Genomic DNA, 21,117 nt, shown 5'->3' with positions numbered 1-21,117 from the left:
CAGACATTGAGGCATATTTTGATTTAAATGAATGTATAAAATTGAAAATAATATTTTTTTTACATGAAAATAAAACCGATTATTTGTTTTCATCAAATGATGAAAACAAGAAAAGAAACCTCTTGGTTCTTAGATTGGATAAAATTCCACCAGTCGAAACCCGCTAAGTGACTCCGGCGTCTGTCAGAATGGTGTGAATGATTTTCTCTTTTATTGCCGCCATCCTTTTGGAAAATAGCGTCAGGGGTTACGTGTGATGGAAGAGTATCAGCCAAATTTAAAGGACGAGTGTACAAGACAGTGGTGAGATCAGCGATGCTGTATGGTTTAGAAACAGTGACTTGAGGAAAAGGCAGGAAGCAAAGCTGGAGGTAGAAGAGATGAAGATGTCGAGGTTCTCTTTGGGAGTGACCAGGATTGATCGGATCATGAAAGAGTCCTTTGGAGGGGCAGTACATGTCTGATTTTTTGGAAATCCCATCAGAGAAGCCAGAGCTAGATGGTTTGGACAGAAGGATGGGAAGTTTGGAACTGTTAGGTCCTAGAGCACATGTGTCAAACTCAAGGCCATTTTAAAAGGTCTGATTGTCTTAAGGTACATACCGTATTTTTCGCACTATAAGGCGCATTGGATTATAAGGCGCCTTCAATAAATTCATAAATAGGGTGCACCGCATTATAAGGCACATAGAATAAAAACTAGATAGCATCCACTAGATAGAGCTGCACTAATGGGAATGTCAACAAAACAGTCAGATAAGTTAATCAGTCAAACTTTATTAATAGAATACAAACCAACGTTCTGACAACTCCGCTCACTCCCAAAACAAGTTAGTGCATTCACAATACGGCACCGTACGTCGCAGTAGTTCTTAGTGGTATTTGTGCCGCCTTCGACGAAAACAATGTATTTCCAACTCCATTTGTCATAGTTCAAAGCTTGTCATAAAACAAAAGCACCGAGAAGGGCCGCTTCTAAATTCATTGACGTTCATGTCGCTAGCTTGCGCTGTTTCTTCATTTGAATAGTGACCGTAGAGACGCTCCCACTTGCAGCTCTCTGCTCAACAACCGACTGTTCGAGTTTGTCCTCCAACTGTAGCCACCTCGCTTTGTTTTCTCGGAAACTGTTCAGTCTTCTTCACTCAACGCAGGTCATCTTGTCACTTCCTCCACTTCCGTACGATTGATTCATTAATGTTAGATTCTCTCGCTGCTCCTCTATTGCTATGTTCTACTGCGTGAATTGTCGCCTTGAGTTTGAACTCATCGTAAGCGTGTCCTTTTGAAAGGTGTCATTTTGAGTTCTGGACTGGAATTCCCTTTACCGTTTTTACCGCTGCTACTTCGGCGACGCCCCCTGACTACGGTAGCCAAAATAAAAAAATATCGATCCATAAATAAGGCACATTGGACTATAAGATGCACTGTCAGTTTTTGAGAGAATTAAAGGCTTTTAGGTGCACCTTATAATCGGCAAGTCAATACTGTAAGTCAAACGCGTGCATTGACCATAAACTACAAGTCATACCGATCATCTCACCCGCAAAGCGACGGCATCCCAGCATTTGATTGCAGCGTATCCACATCAACAAGTGGAATTGAGAAATACAAATGATTCCTAAATGTCTCGGAAGAGAAAAGTTGATGCAGATAGAAGGCTGTTTCAAGAAAGATGTAACATTTAGGATTTGAATGAGTAATAAATTCAGAGTTACTTAACGTGAAGGAGTAGTTACATATATTTTACATAACATGTAGTTCCATTTATACTGTTACCGTTACATGTTGCCTTTTGATGGCAACCATTATGCTGATGCGGCCTTCTGTGAAAATGATTTCGACACCCCCGTCCTAGAGAGGCCGAAGAAAAGATTTGTGGATGTAATGACAGGATAAATAGGATTAAATGGAGGAGAATAGAATAGTATATACCTTTAAATTTAAACCACTCACAGCAGAAAGTGGACAGTGCAAGAAAAAGTGAAACATATGTGATATTTTGATATTTTTATATCAAATATCTTATATTTGATATTTTAGATATTTTGTAGTTACTGCTAACAGCTAAGACAATTTATATTTCATATATTTCTTATTCTTCCTCCTTTCCACTATTATCTATTACTGTTATGTTTTTACTTGAAACTCTGGCACAACAATTTCCTTCGGGATTAATAAAGTTGTTCTCATCTCATCTCATCTCTCATATAAACAGGTAGGACTTGTTTAACAAATTGCAACGTTGACAAACAGCATAAAAATGTACAAAAGTGGCGACCAGCGGCGAAAAACAGGTTGACCCTCCCGTGAACGGTGCGAAAGAAAGGATTATTTCTGTCTCACTGTTTCACCCTTTTTTTTTTCCCCCTCAGTTCACATTTCCATTTTCCTTATATTTGAAACTCTCCACATTCCTGGTTGCAATTTAAAACATTTTTAATTATTAAAAATTTTCTTATGTAACTTCCGCTGTACTTTGACTTTTCAAATGCTTATCTGCCCTCCTCTGCCGTTCCCTCTCTCAGCTTCCCTCCCGCCCGCCCTCATGTCTCCACCTGTTCCTGCCTGATTACCGCTGTTGTCTTAAGTCCTGTAGCTTATTTGCTGAATTCTGCACGGTTTACTTGATGTTTTCGTTTTTTTTCTTTTTTTTCTGCTCCAACCCGCGTGACCCTACCTGCTGTTTACGTCTCCTTTTCTTTTTTTTTTTTTTTTTTTTTCCTCCCTCTAACAAACCTCAGCTCAGACTCATGCCGCTCTGCTGCTGAATTCCTGCATGTACATTTCACGGCCCAGCTCTGATGCTCATTTGCAAGATAAAACTCAATTTTCCCACACAAACCCCAGGCAGAAACACAGCGGTTCAGTGACTCTCACGGTCGTGCACAGATGGCGTGCCGGTGCGGGGACGGATTTCGGGAACCGTCGTCGTGACGCCCTCCGGGGTCCCGGGGTCAGACATCCTTTCGGTCTGTCATCAGCCATATTTTAATGAGCAAACAATCCCCGTTTGTTTATTTGTCACACTGACATTGCAATTTGAGCCCACTGTCCCTACCCCGTGATGGTTGTCGTGGCAACGCAGTGAGTTTTGGTTACATTTCCCAGGTAGAAAGCGCTTCATTCAGACGCGATTGTTGTAATTACGGGTTCTTCGCCGCAGCTGCCGGCACTCGACGAGATCGTGCAGCGATTACATCTTTGCGGCTGTGGCGCCGCGCAGGAAGGTCTCTGATATCTCCAACTGTAATTAAATCACATCATCTATTTTCTCCGCACGCCCAAAATTCTCACATGTACTGTAAGACGCCCAGCGGGTAAGAAATCACTTCGACTGATTTCACTTTTTTTTTTTTTAAAACAACAAAACCAGGCGTGGAGTCGTAATCTATTCTCACGGGAATCAATTTTATGAACCAAAATTTTGGATTTAATTAATCGAAAAGGGAAATGATCATATTAACAGATTTTGTTCCCCCCCCCCCTTTTTTTTTTTTTTGATTCAGGCGAAATGGTCTTTTGAAAAACTATGATGCATTTTTATTTTAGCGGCTTGATAAAAATCCGCACACAAAGAGTGAGCGGTTACCTAAAATACCTAAAATAAAGGTAATTTATTTTACATATAGTGCAGAAAATATATTCTCGCATGATGCTTCGTGCAAACACGGGTTCTTCCTCCTCAGATGCTTAGCAGAAATGTACACATATTTCGTGATGCAACTTTTTTGTAAAATAAATTATCTTTATTTTTGGAGCTCTCTTTGTGTGCGGATTTTTTTCAAAAAAAAATTCCAATAAACAAGTTTTTTTGATCCAGCACCTGTCCCTAACTGGCCAGCGGATGTGCATGTTTTTTCTTTTTTTTCCAGATCTTTATTTTACCCTGACTGAAAATTCAGTGGCATCAAACTGTAACCAGGATGGGGTAGAAAGAAGAGGCACTTGAAATAAAAATCACAAATGCACCCGTTTCCACATACGATCACAAGAGTTAGGTTTAAAGTGAAATGTCTTGAAAAGTTGTTTTGCAGATGGTTTCAAGTGCGGGATATTTGTTTTTCATTATATCCCTGCACGACTCACGCTGCTTTTCTGTGTTCAGGGTGAAGTGATTTTCTTCTTTTTTGAATTGAATGTTACCGATATGAAGTTGATACTCCACCTGAAAAGTCTTTGTCAAAGATTGGAGTGTGATGACGAAGCTTTACCGCTCTCATCGTCCCGACAAATCTCGAGAGCGGATGAAGGACATGTTTCCTCTTTTCCTTTTTAGTAAAAATGCAGTTGTTTGAAGTTTTGAGTTTTGAGTACGTCAAGAGATGTTTATGGCTTTTCAAATAGGCTAGAGTAAAGCTAATAGTCAGGTCCTGGTTTGGGACAAGGTTTTCAAACCTTTCAATGCTGGACTTGTAACGCGAGACTTTTTAAAATAACACGTTTGTATATTTACTGTTATTTGTTGACAAATATATGGTATTATTATCCTCATGATGTGTATTTTTTTGAACATTCTTTTTAGCTGCATAGTGGCGCAGTGGTTAGCACATTTGCTTTTGTCCTCCGGGTTGTCTGTTTCCTCCTACAGTATAAAAAAAAAAACAAAAAAACAAAAACATGCAGTGGTTTCAGTAGGGAACCCTAAATTGTCCAGATGTGTGAATGACAGTAAATGATTATATGTCTCTATATGCCAGTCAAACGTCCGGCCCGCGGGCCAATACTGGCCCACCAGGGGGTCCATTCCAGGCCTGTGGAATAAATCTACAATTTGAAAAAATACATAAAAATCAGGAACTATATTTTTAAAATAAAAATGCAGTTCCTATTTTGTCTGCTGCAGTTGCACTGTTTTAGTGTTAGCAACATTGCACAACACTATGTGACTCACAACTTTTACCAGATGGCAGCAGTGCGGCTTCCGGGTCTAGAAATAGCATCTAGAAATTTACCTGCTCTTCCGTTTACACCCTCATCAGCAAGATGTCGTCAAAAAAAGAGAAATGTGGACATCGGGTGCAAGGTTTCCCCCCCAAAAAAATTTATCACTTCTTATTTTGAGACTCTCGTGGTGAAAAATTCAACAAAATGCACGGAGAAGTGAGAAGAAAGAAACAGGGCAAAGTGTTGTTGAAATTGCACTTAAAGAAGCCCAGGTTGTTCATCTTGTATTTTTTAAAGGAACAGTTCATTACATATAAAGATTTTTATCGATTTTTAAAGATATTTATTCATATAGCGTCGAACCAGAAATCCAAAAAAGTAGCAGTTGCTGATAGAAAAACTAAATATAATAAATGAACAACATGACATGTCAGTGATTTGACATGTGATTTGAATGCATATGTTCCTATTGCTTTTGTGGAATAATTTTATATATATATATATATTTTATTTTGAGTTTTTTTTTTATTTTTATAATCATCATGGACACTAAGAGAGCAAGTCGTGAACCCAGGAATAAGACTCTTTCTATTGAAATTATGCATAAAATAATGGCAAAGCACAAACGTGGTGTACTTGTGACTAATATTGCACCTGAATCGCAATGCATCCATAATATGTAGTTATTATGTAATTAATTTGTTTTCTGATATTTTAAATGGGAAAAATGAATCCAAGATAAGCAAAAAATCAACACACGAACCCACTTCTGGAACGAATTAAATTTGTGTTTGTATGATGTGTTAAATGCATTAAAGATGCATGAAATGTGATTAAAAAAAAAAAAAAAGGCGGGAATTATGCACATAATATGAAAGAGAAAATGTACAGATGATAAATTATGAGATACAAAATATACAGTTGAAATGGAAATTAAATAGTTTATCCCTTCTTATCAAAATCTTCTCGTCGTCACAACTGGACTTTGAAGAATGAAGAAATTCAAGTCCAATTGCGACGACAAGAAGATTTCAACAAGAAGGGATGAATTAATGTTCTTTTAACATGAATTCAAACCTACTAACTCCAAAATCAAGTTGGTTAGATGACCGTCAAGAGCGGGTCATAAACTACACTGCATAAGTAGAAAACAAACAAAAAAAAAACAAAACAAAAGATACAACTTCTAGGTTTTAACTTTACAAATAACAATGGCCTAAATTCTTAGCATTAAATTGCTATATTTGGAGTCGATTTAGAGTCAATACTCTGATTTTCCAGGCAGAACAGATTTTATCTAAAAGTGGGACGGCGATGGCTCAGTCGGGTGGGACTCGTCTCGGGGACCGGGTTGGTTTTCGGAACAGGACCTGCTTGGATGTGTGGACTTCTGGTTACCCCCTCAAGTCCGTGCACGTGCGTTTGTATCTGTCGTTGTGCCATAATTACAAGTAAGTGTTGAACCATAATTTCCCTGCCAGGGATCGATAAAGTATTCAACATAAATTAGCTGCGAGAGCAGATAAACGGTTCGAGGCTCCCAATCGTTTCAGGAGGCAGAGGTTTGGTCAACTAGCTAACAATGTTGGTTTTTTCGCGCGCGCTATTTCAGAACGGTAGAAAGTTTCCAAAAATCAGAGTAACTTGGCGTGGACTTTGGGGTCAGAGACGCCCTCAAGAGCAGCCCTTCGGCTAATGAAGGCAGCGGTTGTTGTTTTCTCTTCCAGCACACTAAGAACAACATTCATGCAATATGTAGGAGATACGATGTAACTTGCTGAAGGCAAACAAACGCGGTTCATGTTGACAGAAAATTGCAGCTCTTCAAACCCTTCACATCCTTCCACTTTAGTTCACTGACCTTCCTCTCCCCCAATCTTTCTTCAGGTAACTTGGCTGACACCTTCCTATTACACATCCCTTCTACGGCACATGAGATTGTGGGTCTGATTGGGCCGCCACTTGTCCGCGTTGCACTGCACATTCTGTCTGGTGTTCCAGTCCAAATGTGGAGAATCTCAAACGTCTGTGTTGTTTAACCATCTCCTTGACACAGTGACAGATTGTGTTTGTGTCTGAGCTCGGAGGAGGAAAAAAAGGGGAAAACATCGAGGATGACGGAGAGAGAAAGAGAAAGAGAAAGAGAGAGAGCAAATAGCAGCCGGGGCCGGATGAGCGACGACCCTCTCCGTGACCGACACGACGATAAATCGCGGTGTGTTCTGGACAATGTGACATATAAGTCATTGCTTTAATGGTAAATTCAGAAAAAAAGTAGATGACTTAATATAAACCTCCTGAAGATTTGACTGCAGCAGGGACACAAGGACAGAGGCAGCCCACTGCTCGGGATATGGAATAAATTCACCGCTCGCTGCGTTGCCCCACTTCCTCGGGGAGATAATACTAATGACTGTCGTGTGGCCTGCGGTTTCGCATTATGGGCTCCGGCCAGGATCCAACACACCACACATGTTTTCGGAAGAGTGCTCATCACTCTGACCGCCGCTATTGTGCAGCGGGATTGAGACGGAGACCGCGTTGATATCAGTAGAGTAATATCCAGAGTCAAAACGTGCACGTGATGGTTGGAATCCAACCTACAGCAGACCGACTGTCACGTATTGGGATAAAGAACAAATGAAATGAAATAAATGAATTGTTTTTACTTCGTTTCAGTGTATGTATTCTAGCTATTAAAAGATTTTTACTCATAAACAATATTGACATATTAACCGACTGAAAGGACATTCATTCATTTCCGATCCCGGTCACTGAAAAAGAAATGACTTTCTTATATTTCTGAAAAAGTGTGAGGTATTCTCACTCTGAAATTATTTCTTTGTCCTCCGGTTCATTCCTGTTTTTTTTTTTTTTTTTTTCTGTTTCTTTCTTGTGTCTGGAGGTAAATAGAATTCCAAAGTTGCTAAAAAGGCTTAAATATTTCAAGTTTCAGTGAAAGCGCCCCTCGCCAGCCTCGCTAAATGACACGATTTTCCGTCACCCATCGACCGGAATCTATTTATTACCGCGGCGGAAGACGAGCGCGGAATTTTTTGATACATGTGATCGATGGGTTTCAACCGAGGTTGCTCGCCGCTCGCTGTGCTAAGCTAAGCTAACTAGCTACCGCCTGCAGCACGGAGCTCATTTTACTATAGGGATCTTGTCAAACAAGCAAATAGGTTTCCTTTAATGGGTTTAGCTTCCCCCCTCATCTATGTCACGCTCCATCAGGTTGGTGCGTGACGGTGCATTTGTGAAGAGATACAGGTGAGAATTGATTTTTAAACCACCCGGACCCGGAGGGCGCCGGGGGGGAAGCTCCCTTACACCCAGACCCCGAATAAATCATTAATGCATCTGAGAAGATCTTTTTCTGTGGTTCTCCAACTCTTAACTTACTTTCAGTTGTGATCAACTAATGTCGAGTTGCAAGGTTTTACTTTTGCAGAACTGTTATTCTTAATTAGGCTGCAGAGAAAGCTTGACATCAATTATGGGCGCTCAGAAGGACGAGTTTCTTCACATGGGCAAACATTGTTTTTAATACATTTTAAAAAGGCTTATAAATATAGAAATAAACACATAAATACATTAAAAAAGCCATGTTGTGATAACGGCTTATAGAGTCCTTTCGACTTGACTGCACAATGCAATATTAACACTGCGCTGCTTTCATCCATGACATTTCACCCAGGTCTCATCACATTCAAGCATTTGGCATGCGTTAAAATCAATAAAAATGGGCTGAAGCAACCGCTCGTGTTCAGCTATCCATTCACAGTAATAGCCCCAAAACAGATAAGAAAAAAATATTTATCAAGGAGCATTGGGATAAAGAGTTATGGGTAAGAAAAGACAAATATAACCTCACACACAATGTGAAAATATATGGTTTAAAATGAGATCTGGTGACACGATTCCAGTTTAAATCATGGAATGTGATATTAGCACGAAACAGACTTTAGTTATGATGTCTATAAAACCGATGACAATAAATATGTAATTTCTGCTAATCATCCGCCGCAAATTATGAGGAGAGCTCACCGTTAATGATGGAGGGGGTTCTCGGTTTTTAACGAGACCAAAAATCCTCCAGCAAGAGCGGGCAGGCAATTTTTTTTAATAATCCAAATGCCTCGGGGCTCTCAGTTGTCATCCCAAATATTAACATTAATCCCAAACAAATATTCATTTGGAAGATAATGCGCAATAAAACACACAAGAGAGAAGTAAATAGGCAGAAACAAATGAGCTTCGGTTAAAAAATCTGGGTCAAAGAGACAACTTGAGCGGACCGGCCCGCTGAGCGACGGATTTCTGGTTAGCTGGATTGTTTTCGGAATCACCGGCAGCGGATTTGAGGAGAGACTCAGACGGATCGTCTTAATCGTTTCAAGACAAGACTGCGATAACTGACCGACGATTCTACGATATTGTTGTCGTAGCCGGCAGAGGGATCGAATACAGGGGTTTGCCGTTACCCTCCTTACGATTTATACATTAATACTCTTCTCACGTCTTTCTTTTGACTTTTGCAATTTGAGCCGAGACTTCCCTTTTCACGAAACGATGTTCAGGAATGACAGCAATAAATGTGGTCATTTGAGCAACGCAGGCTGGTGTCTACAAGCCGAGATCAGCGGTTTCTGGCTTGAAATAACCTTTTTTTTTTTTTTTTACATAGAGCCGTGCAAGGAATTCATCAGAGCCAAATTATGTGAAATTTCACATGAAATATTGGTAAAATGTGATGGGTTTTTTTGGAGCTCTTTTGCTGGTTTATGGGACAATATCGCTCATATCGATGAGTTTCGGGGCCATATGTTTGTTTCTTTAGAACCGCTAAGTGTTAAGCGACAAGTGGCACGGGTTAATATGCTAATGAAAGTGAGGCTCATTTTCATAGTTTAAGACATTAGCAGGCGGCGCAACATTTCGGACTGATCACCCAACACAGCTAATAGACCCTAGGCTGAGTCCAAATAGCATCTCATTAGGACTTAAACCTGTGTTTCCTGTGAAATGTGTATGTGTGTGTGTGAGAGTGCCTTTGTGTGTGCAAAACAACAATCAGTGCAAGCATGAGAGCGTTTCGTTCGATGTCTGAGCAAAGCTTTTCAGCACGAGCGGCAAGTCGCTGCAGTTTTGCAGTTTTTTGCAACCTTCCCATCCCGCAAAATGGAGAGGTTTCGAGGAACTGACTGAATGACTTCTTGTGATAAATGCTAACAACTAGCAAAGTTGCTTAAGTTATCGGACAACCAACCTGTTGCGAGAGTTCCTGAAAGCCACGTCCCCGAATCTGCAGCGAGTTCCTATAATCCAGTCTCCCCTTGAGGTTCCTTTATGTATAACTCTAAAACCATTCAACCGCCAGGTAAAACGTTTCTTCCTTGGTCAGGTTTTAACACTTTTGCCGAAAGTAGCAATAAATGAAGTCGGTAGTTTCAGTCCTACTGGGGTTTAATGGAGCGCAGAGAGGAAGCAGCAGGAGAACTCTACTTTTGCTTTCACGCATTACTTTCAGCATTTATTCCGGGAAGGGGATTCACACAGTCGGGTTAAGTTCAATGATTCACTTAAACGTTATAGCAAAAAAAAAAAAAAAAATTAATAAGGATGAATTACTTTTACCAACCATGTTTTAATTCTTCAAAACTACCCAGACAATTGAAATCCAGTTGGCAATCCATTTCCAAACAACATATTAACCTGGGTAATCAATATTGTGGATAAAAACATCCTTTGCTCAAAAGGCATGGATGACATGACTAATTCCTACTTATACCCATGGGAAGCATAGCCAGATGCATCAGTAATCAAATATTCTAACAGAATAATTACATGTTAAAACTGGCTTTAACATTTAATCTTTATCAATAATATAATATAATTATCATTATAAAAATATCAAATTAAAAAAAAATAAGCAGTACCACAAAACACCACATTAAAATTAAAACAATTGAGCTATAATTTATTTTATTTTCCTTTTTAATTCATCGGGAATTCTTAATTCCCCGTTCGTTTCTAAGTGGGGCATTTTTTTTAATCTCTATCTTGGAATGAGGGAGGTCTGAAGAAGAGCCGCTCCACCTGGGAGGACGGGACGTAACCCGCTCGCCGCACTCAGCAATTAATTCTTCATCCCGACAGGGTCGGCAGTCCCATTAGTTGTTATCCCGAGATTGATGGCGAAGTTGGGAAATTACTGTCGGACATGTTGTGCGGCGTAAATCTAATGTCGGTGGCGTAATGACAGCCTCACGTGGACGGTTTGAATTTACAACAGGGTTTCGAGGTGTGTAAGGAATTTATTTTTTTCTTCTTCACTGATGTCATTCAAACACATATATGTGATGTGAATTGCTGCCATGACGACCCAAATTCATTTCTATTCAAATCTCAGGCTCGCAATGGTTTAGAAGCACGGGGGACACTTCCGTGAGATCTGAGTTAATAGCGCTTCAAGAGGCGCCAGGTTGCTGATGAATCGAGTGACACAAAACAGGAAGATTCAAGATGAGCCTCCCGGGACGTCCACGTGATGACCAGACACTTGGTAAAAATACGAAAAAATGAAGATGTGAGATTGCCTGCTCCGTGAAGGCCGCGCCTGTGAAACAAGAGTTCAATATCATCAAGTTAATATTTTATCTCCAGGTAACCGCGGCAAAACAATCAAGCAAATCTTTTCTTGCGGGACGTGAGGAGCCTGTTTCAAACACAGACAGATGGATGAGAAATGTAAATAAATTGTGCCATCAAGTTCCCATCCTGCCTCGGTGGATGCATCGGGTCCTCTGGGTGTAAGGCGCAATATCACCTCAGTTTACCATCAGACGTGGGATGAGGTCTGATTTCGTTGATGGAAACTTTGTGATAAAAAAAAGTGAACCCGATGTGATGAGGCACGGATAGAAAATGAATAATCCTAAAACAAGGACAATCTAAAATCGGTCGCTGCCGGTATTATTTCTTTACCGTTAATCTTTATCGCACAGCGTCTGACCTTACTTGGCATCTGAGTCACTGAATTTTACAAACAAATATATGGTTTAAAATCAAGTAAAGTTTCACCCGGAACAGGGGCGGGCAAATTCGCGGGCCGAAATGGGATCAAAAATTTGACAGAGGGGGCCGAGCCAAAAACAGATGAATGTGACCTAATATAAATGATATAGATAGAATAAAAGTAGACATTTTTTTCCAATGCATTAAAGTCTGGGGTTTTGTCGTAGCTATTCTCAGGATGGATTCGAGGATTTTGATCAGTTAAATTGGATCTGTGACGGGCTTTGTTGGGGTTTGTAGGTCGAACCAAACACCGATATCTGCCGTCCTCCGGAGGTTTACAAACATGGCTAATCGCTAATGGCTAACCGGCATAAAACTTGCTTCGGTATTCGACTCTTTCATCGCGGTTCGTCAGTGAAAAAATTCAGCAGAGTCTGTAAATGAGCCGTCAATCTCTGAGCCTTGGTCACTAGCTCTTGTGTTGACTTCTCACTAGCACAGTTAGCATGTGCTAACTATGCTAATGCATGTGCTAACCAGGCTTGTGAGCTTAGTTAGCATTGTGAACATAGTGAGCATAGTTGAGCTAGTCACTACATGCTAGTGTATGTATCCTCCAGCATGTATTCTTTGAAAATCTCTGCAATTTCTTGCCGTATCGGGAATACGGCTGTCAATCGGATTTCAGTGGAAAATATTTTGTTGTCCAGTCCTTTTTAAACACATGGCTGCTGTCCACTTTCCGCTTATGTGATCTGCTTATTTTCAAAGGAAAAAGTGAAAAAGTGACATAAGACACTACACTCTAACAAATGTCATTGTGTCTGAGGAACGCAGGCATTTTGGAGAAAATGTAAAATAAATTAGATTTAATTCTATAAAATTCCAACTTCGGTGGGCGGGTTTAAAAAGTCCAATGAGCTGTAGTTTGGCTCTGCCTAACTTAGACTAAGATACAGATTTATGATGAAACAATAAGCTACGCATCCTTTTTAATATAAGATGTAGTGCAGTAAATGTAGTCAATTAATGATTGTAAAAAATTGAATTTTGCTGTTGATGTGTTTTTGTAATTAAAAACACCACAGCATAATGTTCTGAATAATAGGAGGCCTTGATCGACTCATGTAACGAAAAATGATTTGTTGCCGGATTGGAGAAACCAGTGAATAGTTGTGGACATGCAATATCAATAGAGCTTTAATAATTGGAAAATAAATGAAGGGGAAGATCCAAATATTTTAATTTCTACAAGCCACAATTGTCTTCTGTCTATAGAAAAACAGCAAAAGAGGAACAGTGAATTCTCAATTGAAAGTTTTTTTTTTTTCAATAATTTTGGAATTGCTTTTTAAAAAGCCTCAATCTTTTTAAACCCTCAGAAATGTATTATCTTTTCTAGGCAAAGCTAGAATTCTGAATGGAGTTGCCGAGCGTTATTCTTCATGAAAACATCAAACGCATTCCACCAGTCCAACACAAAGAGGAATCTTTCAACAGAAACATTTACGCTTGGAGTCCACACACATCCACGATGTGGAAAAAGATCTCCATTATATTTAACAAAAATCTGCTTTTGAACTCAAGGATGATCCGATTTTAACCTGAAACAGACCCTCACCTGAAACACAACGAAGCTACCAATGCATATTTTGAGGAAAGTGTTTGCCTCCCACTCGTGTCAATATAGTCAAAAGCACCAGTTTTTGTTGGACCGGAGGGTCCGTGTCTGTCGGACGCCTCGCTGTTTCTCCCTCCTTTGGATCTAAAACAAGCAGGCTTAATCTCGGGCTCTCAAAGAGAAGCATCTCTTGTATTTGCGCACGCATTCAAAAGGAAAATCCACAAGCTGCGGGAAGCAACTTTATCAGTATTCAAATCTACACTTTGCTCTTATTAGTCAAGTTCCTGTAATATTGCCCTCATTATCATGGGTGCTACAGTGAATTTCGTGTCTCCATGAGAACCGTCGCACGACATTTCTCGAGGCATGTTTTCAATCCTTATTTTTGACATTGATTTTCCTGCGTTCCATGCATTTACGGGGTCACGGCTGTATTTTTGAATTATTCATGGAGTTGTTTACATTGTGACTTCTTACCGTAAAGAAAAGCCTGTTTACATCCGATTAGAGGGAAGGAGAACATGCAGGTGCTTATATAAGACGGCAGGATGGCGAGCGAGTGTGTGTATTTGTGTGTGTGTGTGTGTGACTGGCCAATCACAGCGCAGAGACATGCTTCACTCCGCTGTGTTTGTTTTTACATGATTGCTAATGAGCTTTGTACAAACAATAGGGCCTGTCTCTTGCAGTGACCCGTATAAATAAAGAATAAAGAATGACGCAATGTACATGAGGATATTATGTAATGTTATGTAAACAAAATAATTCAAGGCAATAAAAAAACAAGTGCATATCCTGTTTAATATAATATCCCCAATAAATCCCCGCAACACCATAATCTCCCGCTTCTGTTGCGGGATGATTTGCATCCTTTGTGCAAAGCAGCTCCCTCCATCCTGTCTGGCGGGTCACTGAAGGTCACTGAAGGTCATTGAAGGTCACTGAAGGTCGGGGCGGGAAGGTCACGCTTCTTCTGCTCAAGATTCTTCACAAGCTTTTCAGCACACGGAATCCAACCTTTTAAATATGTCATTTTACACAGTTTGAGATTGAGTACGGGCTGCTTGACATTTTGAATTTTCACAATAATTGCTCTCATTTGATAAAGAAAATAAGTAGAATAAATTACATGATAATTTCATCTTATTCGGATCAGGCGTTAAAACACATTTGCCGATTCGAGTACATTTAGACAGATTTTATGCCATTAAAATTATTTTAATAACAACTTGAAGTACTTTTAATTTCACTTTAGATGTGTTTTTGTAAAAGAAATACACGGGAAAAAGGTTCTTGTACATTTTCACGTGGCTGAGTCACAGTCATAGAAGTTCTATAACAGAATAGAATAACTCGAAAATAATATGCAACCAAAAAACTAAAGAAAAATACCATTTGATGAAGAGTGATATATGGTAAGCCCGTCGCAGTCGGGTCTACCTGGGGGTCCGGCAGCCGGTTGAAGAGTTCACTTCTGACGCTCCAGTTTAAAACTGTCAACAAATGACTTGCGAGATCTTTAGACACGCCTGCTGGAGGATTGTGGAGACGCAGAAGTAGTGAATTAATGTGACAGCAGATCTGAACTCCGCAGCTTCTACAAAGCTGAGTTAAGAGAAATCCAGGTGCGTGCACGCACGTGTGTGTGTGTGTGTGTGTCCCTAACATTTACATTCATGTGTGCTCTGCTGTGAATTACAAATGATCCCGGTGGACAGACAGCTGGGCTCAGAGCGACGAGCTAATGAACTGACAGACTCGGAATCTCCGGAGAAATGGAAATCACAGAAGTGGGCTGTGCCGCTCTTTTCTTCTTCTTCCTCTTCTTCTTCTGGTGCTGCCGTTTCCTGTTTTTTTATTTTCCCGCATAAGAAAAATAAAACCCGGAGGAATCCGACCCATATTCTCACGACCGACCTCTACCGCTGATTGATGTCGTTATTAATTTTCATACAAAATGTGGGGCAGTGCTAAACCGCTTTATTGCATTCATAAACTACAAGCGCGCGCCTCGTCCTCAGCTGAGATCCGTAATATTTCCCGGGAAATTTATGAAAACGTCCCGATCTAAAATCTAATGGCTTCCTCCCCGGACCGTTTGTCACCATAAGTTTCAGGAACAGTCGACAGGCGGTATTTTCCACCGTCCTGCTGACGGACAGGTGAACTCCTCGATAGAGGTAATTATGATTAGGCCTCGGCTCGAATCCGTGCCCGAAACCCAGAGTAAACGCTTCATTTTTTTGGCATTTGTGGACATCTAACCTCAGAACATGACAATTATAAGGATGCATTTATGGTCAATACGGCTGTTTATCGCGTGTTGATGGGAAACGTCTAACGTTACTTGCGTTTATTCTTTGAATTCTCCCGTGAACCCATGTGTTCAGATTTCTTCTCAGCTGTTTATTGGTTGCTTATTTATTGGTCGCTTTATTGCTGACAAAGGCACAACCTGTTGCTTTCGGACTCGCGCTAAGCCGTCGGTTTCAGGTGATTATGGGTTCGACGGCGGGATTTTCTAATGAAGGCCGGCTTTATCGTGGTTATTTCACGGGGTGCGAGCGGAGGAGGTTACTGTGACCACAAGGCCCCCAATACTCATTATTACAATAACAATGTCCAGACCGCGTTATTCCTGTACTTTCCACCAGTGTGTAGCTCAGGATTTGTGTGTCTTTGGCCTTGAGTGTGTATTAAAGCGAACCTCTGTCTCTGAATGTTTGTCATCAATTGAGTTTTTGAACCAATCCACCGGTGCAGAAAATGTTCAAATGTTGGAGTGACATAACGAGTTACTCATCCTTGGGCCACGGGCCGTGACAGCCTTCTTAATGTTTCCCACTTTTTTTTTATTTTTCTATTGCGAATAAAATCAAATCTTCTGCCTGGTTTTAGTTCGGCAAACACAGAGGTCTGAAAGAAGTCATGATCGAATTTCAGCACTGCCCTGAGGTTTCCTTCCTCATGTACATGTAAATATATATATGCGTTTTTATATATATATATATATATATATATTATATATATATATGTATGTATGTTACATCAAATGAATTTCAGCACTTCCCTGAGGTTTCCTTCCTCATACTTATGTATATATATATATATATATATATACACACATACATATGTATATATATATATATGTGTGTGTGTGTGTATATATATATATACATATATATATATATATAAATATATATATATATATACAGGACTGTCTCAGAAAATTAGAATATCGTGACAAAGTTCATTATCTTCTGTAATGCAATTACAAAAACAAAATTTTTTCTACATTCTGTATTCATTACAACTAAAATATTGCAAGCCTTTTATTATTTTAGTGTCGCTGATTATGGCTTACATTTAAGAAAACTCAAAAATCCTAGATTAAAATATTAGAATATCATGAAAAAGTAAGTTTTGTTTTTTTTAATTGCATTACAGAAAATAAAGGTCACAATTTTCTAATTTTCTGAGACAGTTCTGTATATATATATATATATATATATATATATATATATATATATAAACAAAATATACTCACAAACTTAACCTTTGCTCTAATAGGATGTGGTGACTTTTTAATTCCCTACATGTCGGTTCACTTGTTCTTTGCGAAGGCCGTGACCTTTTCCAAGAGCAGCTGCCGGCGGCGCCATTAATGTTTTTCTGTTTTCCCCGGCAGATTCGGAGGTGGTTTACAGGAACCGGGACGGCCACGTCATCAAGTTTAACTTTGCCCTGAATGAGACGGAGGTCATTCTGAGCAACAGCACATTTGTAAGTCTATCCCCTAAAGCATGTTTATTTTATTTCATGTACCGGTATTCATTTTTATGTCATGTATTCATGATTCATTTTAAGAAAACCTGCCATTTGCTATGAAATACTGCAGTGTTTTATCCATTGTACTGAATTAGGAGTTGGCAACTTTTTGAAGGTGAGGAATTAAGTAAATGATTCTGAGGGTGAAGGAAGAGAAAAAAAGGCTAATGGGATTAAGCAGAATACATCCAATAAAGACGCGCCTTCAGGAAAGGCGGTGTTGAAAAGTTCCTCGGGCTAATATTATAATAACCAAACCTATCCGGACTTTTCCTACTTTAAATTCATCTTACTTGTTACTTCAATTTGCTTTATATTAATATTTTTCAAAGCACTTCCCTGCACTGTAAACCCATAAAACATTAAAATGTTCTCATCCACATTTTCAATTATGGCTACACAAGACTGGAAATGGCCTACAATGCATTTTTTTTTCTCTGCAGTATGTAATTCATCCATGTGTTCACCATATGCTGATAAATATAAATATAAATATAAATATAAATATAAATATAAATATAAATATAAATATTTTTTTATCATTTAGGTCTGATAAATAAAAAAAAATCAAAAAAAATAAAAATCTCTGAACCTCTGTTTCAGATCTCCACCCCCTCTGTTGAAAACAGCTGTATCTATGTTTCATAAACACCAGTCAGACTTTCACCAATTTTTTTTTTTTTATTTTCAAACACGTCCCGTGTCAAAGATGTGCTTGGAAACCGGCAGGTCACGGCAGAGCGGCTCTGCGTCTTCTGCTGTTCTGACAGTGAGAAATATCGCTCAGATCAGTCGTCCTTTTCTTCTCCTACAAAATGACAACCTTTTCCAAGCTGCACAAACTTGATGCGGCTTTATGTGTTTTTTTTTTTTTTAAATTTAGTTTTTCTCAACATCAGTTGACAGGTACATACACATTTTCCCTTTTTCAGCTGTACATATTCTTTATATGTGTGTGAGATAACTGTAAAAGTGCATCAATTCCTAATAAAGTAGGTAAATTTTGGAGGATAAAAGAAAGGGGGGACAAAAATTTGTAAAAATCCACTCCACATAGGTACTCTAAAAGGATCTGATGCATATGTCTGGTGGCGATCCAAAACTCCATATACAGGACTGTCTCAGAAAATTAGAATATTGTGATAAAATTCATTATCTTCTGTAATGCAATTACAAAAACAAAAAAAGTCATACATCCTGGATTCATCACAAATCAACTGAAATATTGCAAGCCTTTTATTATTTTGATATTGCTGATTATGGCTTACATCTTAAGAAAACTCAAAACTCCTATCTCAAAATATTATGAAAAAATAATTTTTGTTTGTTTAATTGGCTTACAGAAGATAAAGAACTTTATCACAATATTCTAATGTTCTGAGACAGTCCTGTTTATTATATGGAGTGGAGATCCGGTTTTAACCACTCAATAGTTTTGCTTTTTAATGCTGCTGTGAGCAATTAGGAGGTATTTTTCATCCTTTCTGTCCATGCCCGAAGGGGTTGCTCGTAATAATGCAGTTGTAGGGCTTTGTGGAACGTCCTGTTTGAAAACTGATTCGAGGGCGTCAAAAACATCCTTCCAAAATAGACGTAGCAAGATGTGTTCGATGCCTTTCTGCTTCCTTTTATTTCCCTTTTTTTTTTTTTTTTTTTTTACCATTGATTGGCAAACTATTTAAACCACTTTAACTAACAGAATTCTGCATCTTTAACAGCGACAACAGTGGTTATTCTCACCATTCGATTTCCTTGGACCCTATTATCAACAAAGGAAAATACAACACACATCCATGTTTTAATGAATATGAAACTTTTGTCACCAACTGCAGAGCCTGCTGCTGTCATTTGATACAAATCAGTTCTCAGCGGATCCGGAGATAGAAATTCTGAATACACCTAGGCCGGCATGTATTTCCTTACAGATCTATGACATCTGCAGGACTTCTAATGCAGATACAGATCCGCATACGACGCACCCATGTTACGTTTCACATTCTCACATTTTCAATGGTTTATTCCAGAAAAAGACAATTTCAATGAAGAGGATGGCAATAATAAACAAAGCCTCTGTACGACAGGAGATGAAGGAAAGTACCTGGGAGTTATTGGTATTGTCTAGAAAACATTGGCAGATAAACACTGTATATTAAGGTGTAGTTGCAAGAGAGTGATGGTGTTTGTGTGAATAACCTTCATGGCTGAATGTTCTTTGTCCCCGTCCACCCAAGCTTCCACTTACTCTTAGCATTGAGGTTTTTTGTCTCCTAACATCATTGTGAAGCTCTTTCAGATGTCAGAAGGGCCAGGGAATGCTTGCTGAGATCCCCTCCCACATGTCCTTCAGCAGACACAGGAAAGAGATGTCCTCCCGTCTCCATAAATTACATTTTTTTTTTCACCTTTCCATCACAACAACCACAAGCTAAGCAGAAAAAAAAAGAAGATCCTATCTTCTTCCTGGTAACTGTGTAGTAAGAACCGCTGAGCTGAGACCACTGGGCCGCAGCTCGCTGCCCTCCTCGAGGGCACGAGAGCCAACCCTCTGATCGATTTATCAGTGTTTTCCTCAAAACCGCCTCAAAACACACCTCAGGATTACAACCCGGAGCGGCGGCCGTGTGGCGCGCCCCTTAAAATAGCAGGAGTTTGGCCTTGACATGGGGAAATCGCTCTCTTCTCCGTCCAGGTCATCAAAAGAAAAGGACGACAAATCCTTATTTTCATTCTTTCCAAAAACAAAAGACCGGGCTCATCAGCGTTTCATCCGCGGAATGGAAAAATCATTTCTTCTCGACCGGCGAGCCTCACGCCCCCACCAGCTGTCTGCACTGTAGGTCATTTAATCTCCTCACCTCCGAATCATTGTAGATTAGTTTACCTGCTGAATGCAATCTGTCACGGGACGCTCCCCTCTCACGTGATCTCCGCTGACGTGCAGCTGTTGCCGTTCAACTCCCGAGGAATATGAAGTGATCTGTCGGCTCTGTCTGATATATTCAGTATGACTCCTCCAAAAGAATGGCCTTTTTTTTTTAACCTTTTTTGTATTTGTCTGATATAAGAGGACTCGGAGATGGAGAACCTTTGCTAAGCCTGCTAAAAACCAGACGGCCTCAGAAGACAGTAACGGGAGCAAAACTCATTTATTTTGTCTGTTATTTATTGTTTTTGTACTCTTGCGCTCAAATGAAGGCCGAACTCCTTCGATGTGAAAAACAAAAATGGGTCAAGGTGGCTGCCACTCCGCTGCTAACTTGAAACCGGCGCTTGCAGCGGGCACTCGTTGAAATGAATGAGGTTTATTTCCACTGCTTTTAATGCGACCCCTGCGATGAACGCACAAAACCGTGACTGCGCTCATGCGCTTTTAAAGCGCCCGCCGAAAAACTACTCGGTCTTTTTTAAGGTCTAATAAATCCTTCATTTTCAGCACAACACAACAGGGGTTAGATGTTTTTCAATACTTGTCCACCCCATCTTCCCTCAAATGTCAAACACCTGACATGGTCCCCTTGTGGTTTAATGGCCTTTAGTTGCTAAATTAGTTTTTGCTCGCTGCATTTTCTTAGAATTGTCATGGGAGGAGAGATGGATGTGGATGTTGATGAATTGGCAAATATGAAACCATGTATGGTGCAGAGCATCACTCCTCTTTCTAATTTCTTGGGAGGTTTATAATTCTGACAACTTGTTATTGTTATTATGATTTCCATGAAATGGTAGTTTGTAGAATCAATTCAAGTAAAGCTGAA

General features: G+C 39.6%; 1 protein-coding gene across 2 annotated transcripts in view; it reads left to right on the top strand.

Moving 5' to 3' along the window:
- LOC147233543 (inactive dipeptidyl peptidase 10-like) overlaps window positions 1–21,117 on the top strand; it is a 144,524-nt gene that overhangs the window by 70,198 nt on the left and 53,209 nt on the right. For both annotated transcript variants that reach the window (XM_086148460.1, XM_086148461.1), the window contains exon 4: window positions 17,223–17,317. In XM_086148460.1, the coding sequence (XP_086004586.1) occupies window positions 17,223–17,317 (95 nt within the window). The remainder of the gene's footprint in view (window positions 1–17,222; window positions 17,318–21,117) is intronic.

This window comes from Fistularia commersonii, chromosome 6 (genome assembly GCF_037954325.1).
Source record: "Fistularia commersonii isolate RoL2024-O1a breed Wild chromosome 6, RoL_Fcom_v1.0, whole genome shotgun sequence".
Taxonomy (NCBI): Eukaryota; Metazoa; Chordata; class Actinopteri; order Syngnathiformes; family Fistulariidae; genus Fistularia; species Fistularia commersonii.
Note: the sequence above shows the minus strand (reverse complement) of the source record. Positions and strands in the feature narration are given on the sequence as shown.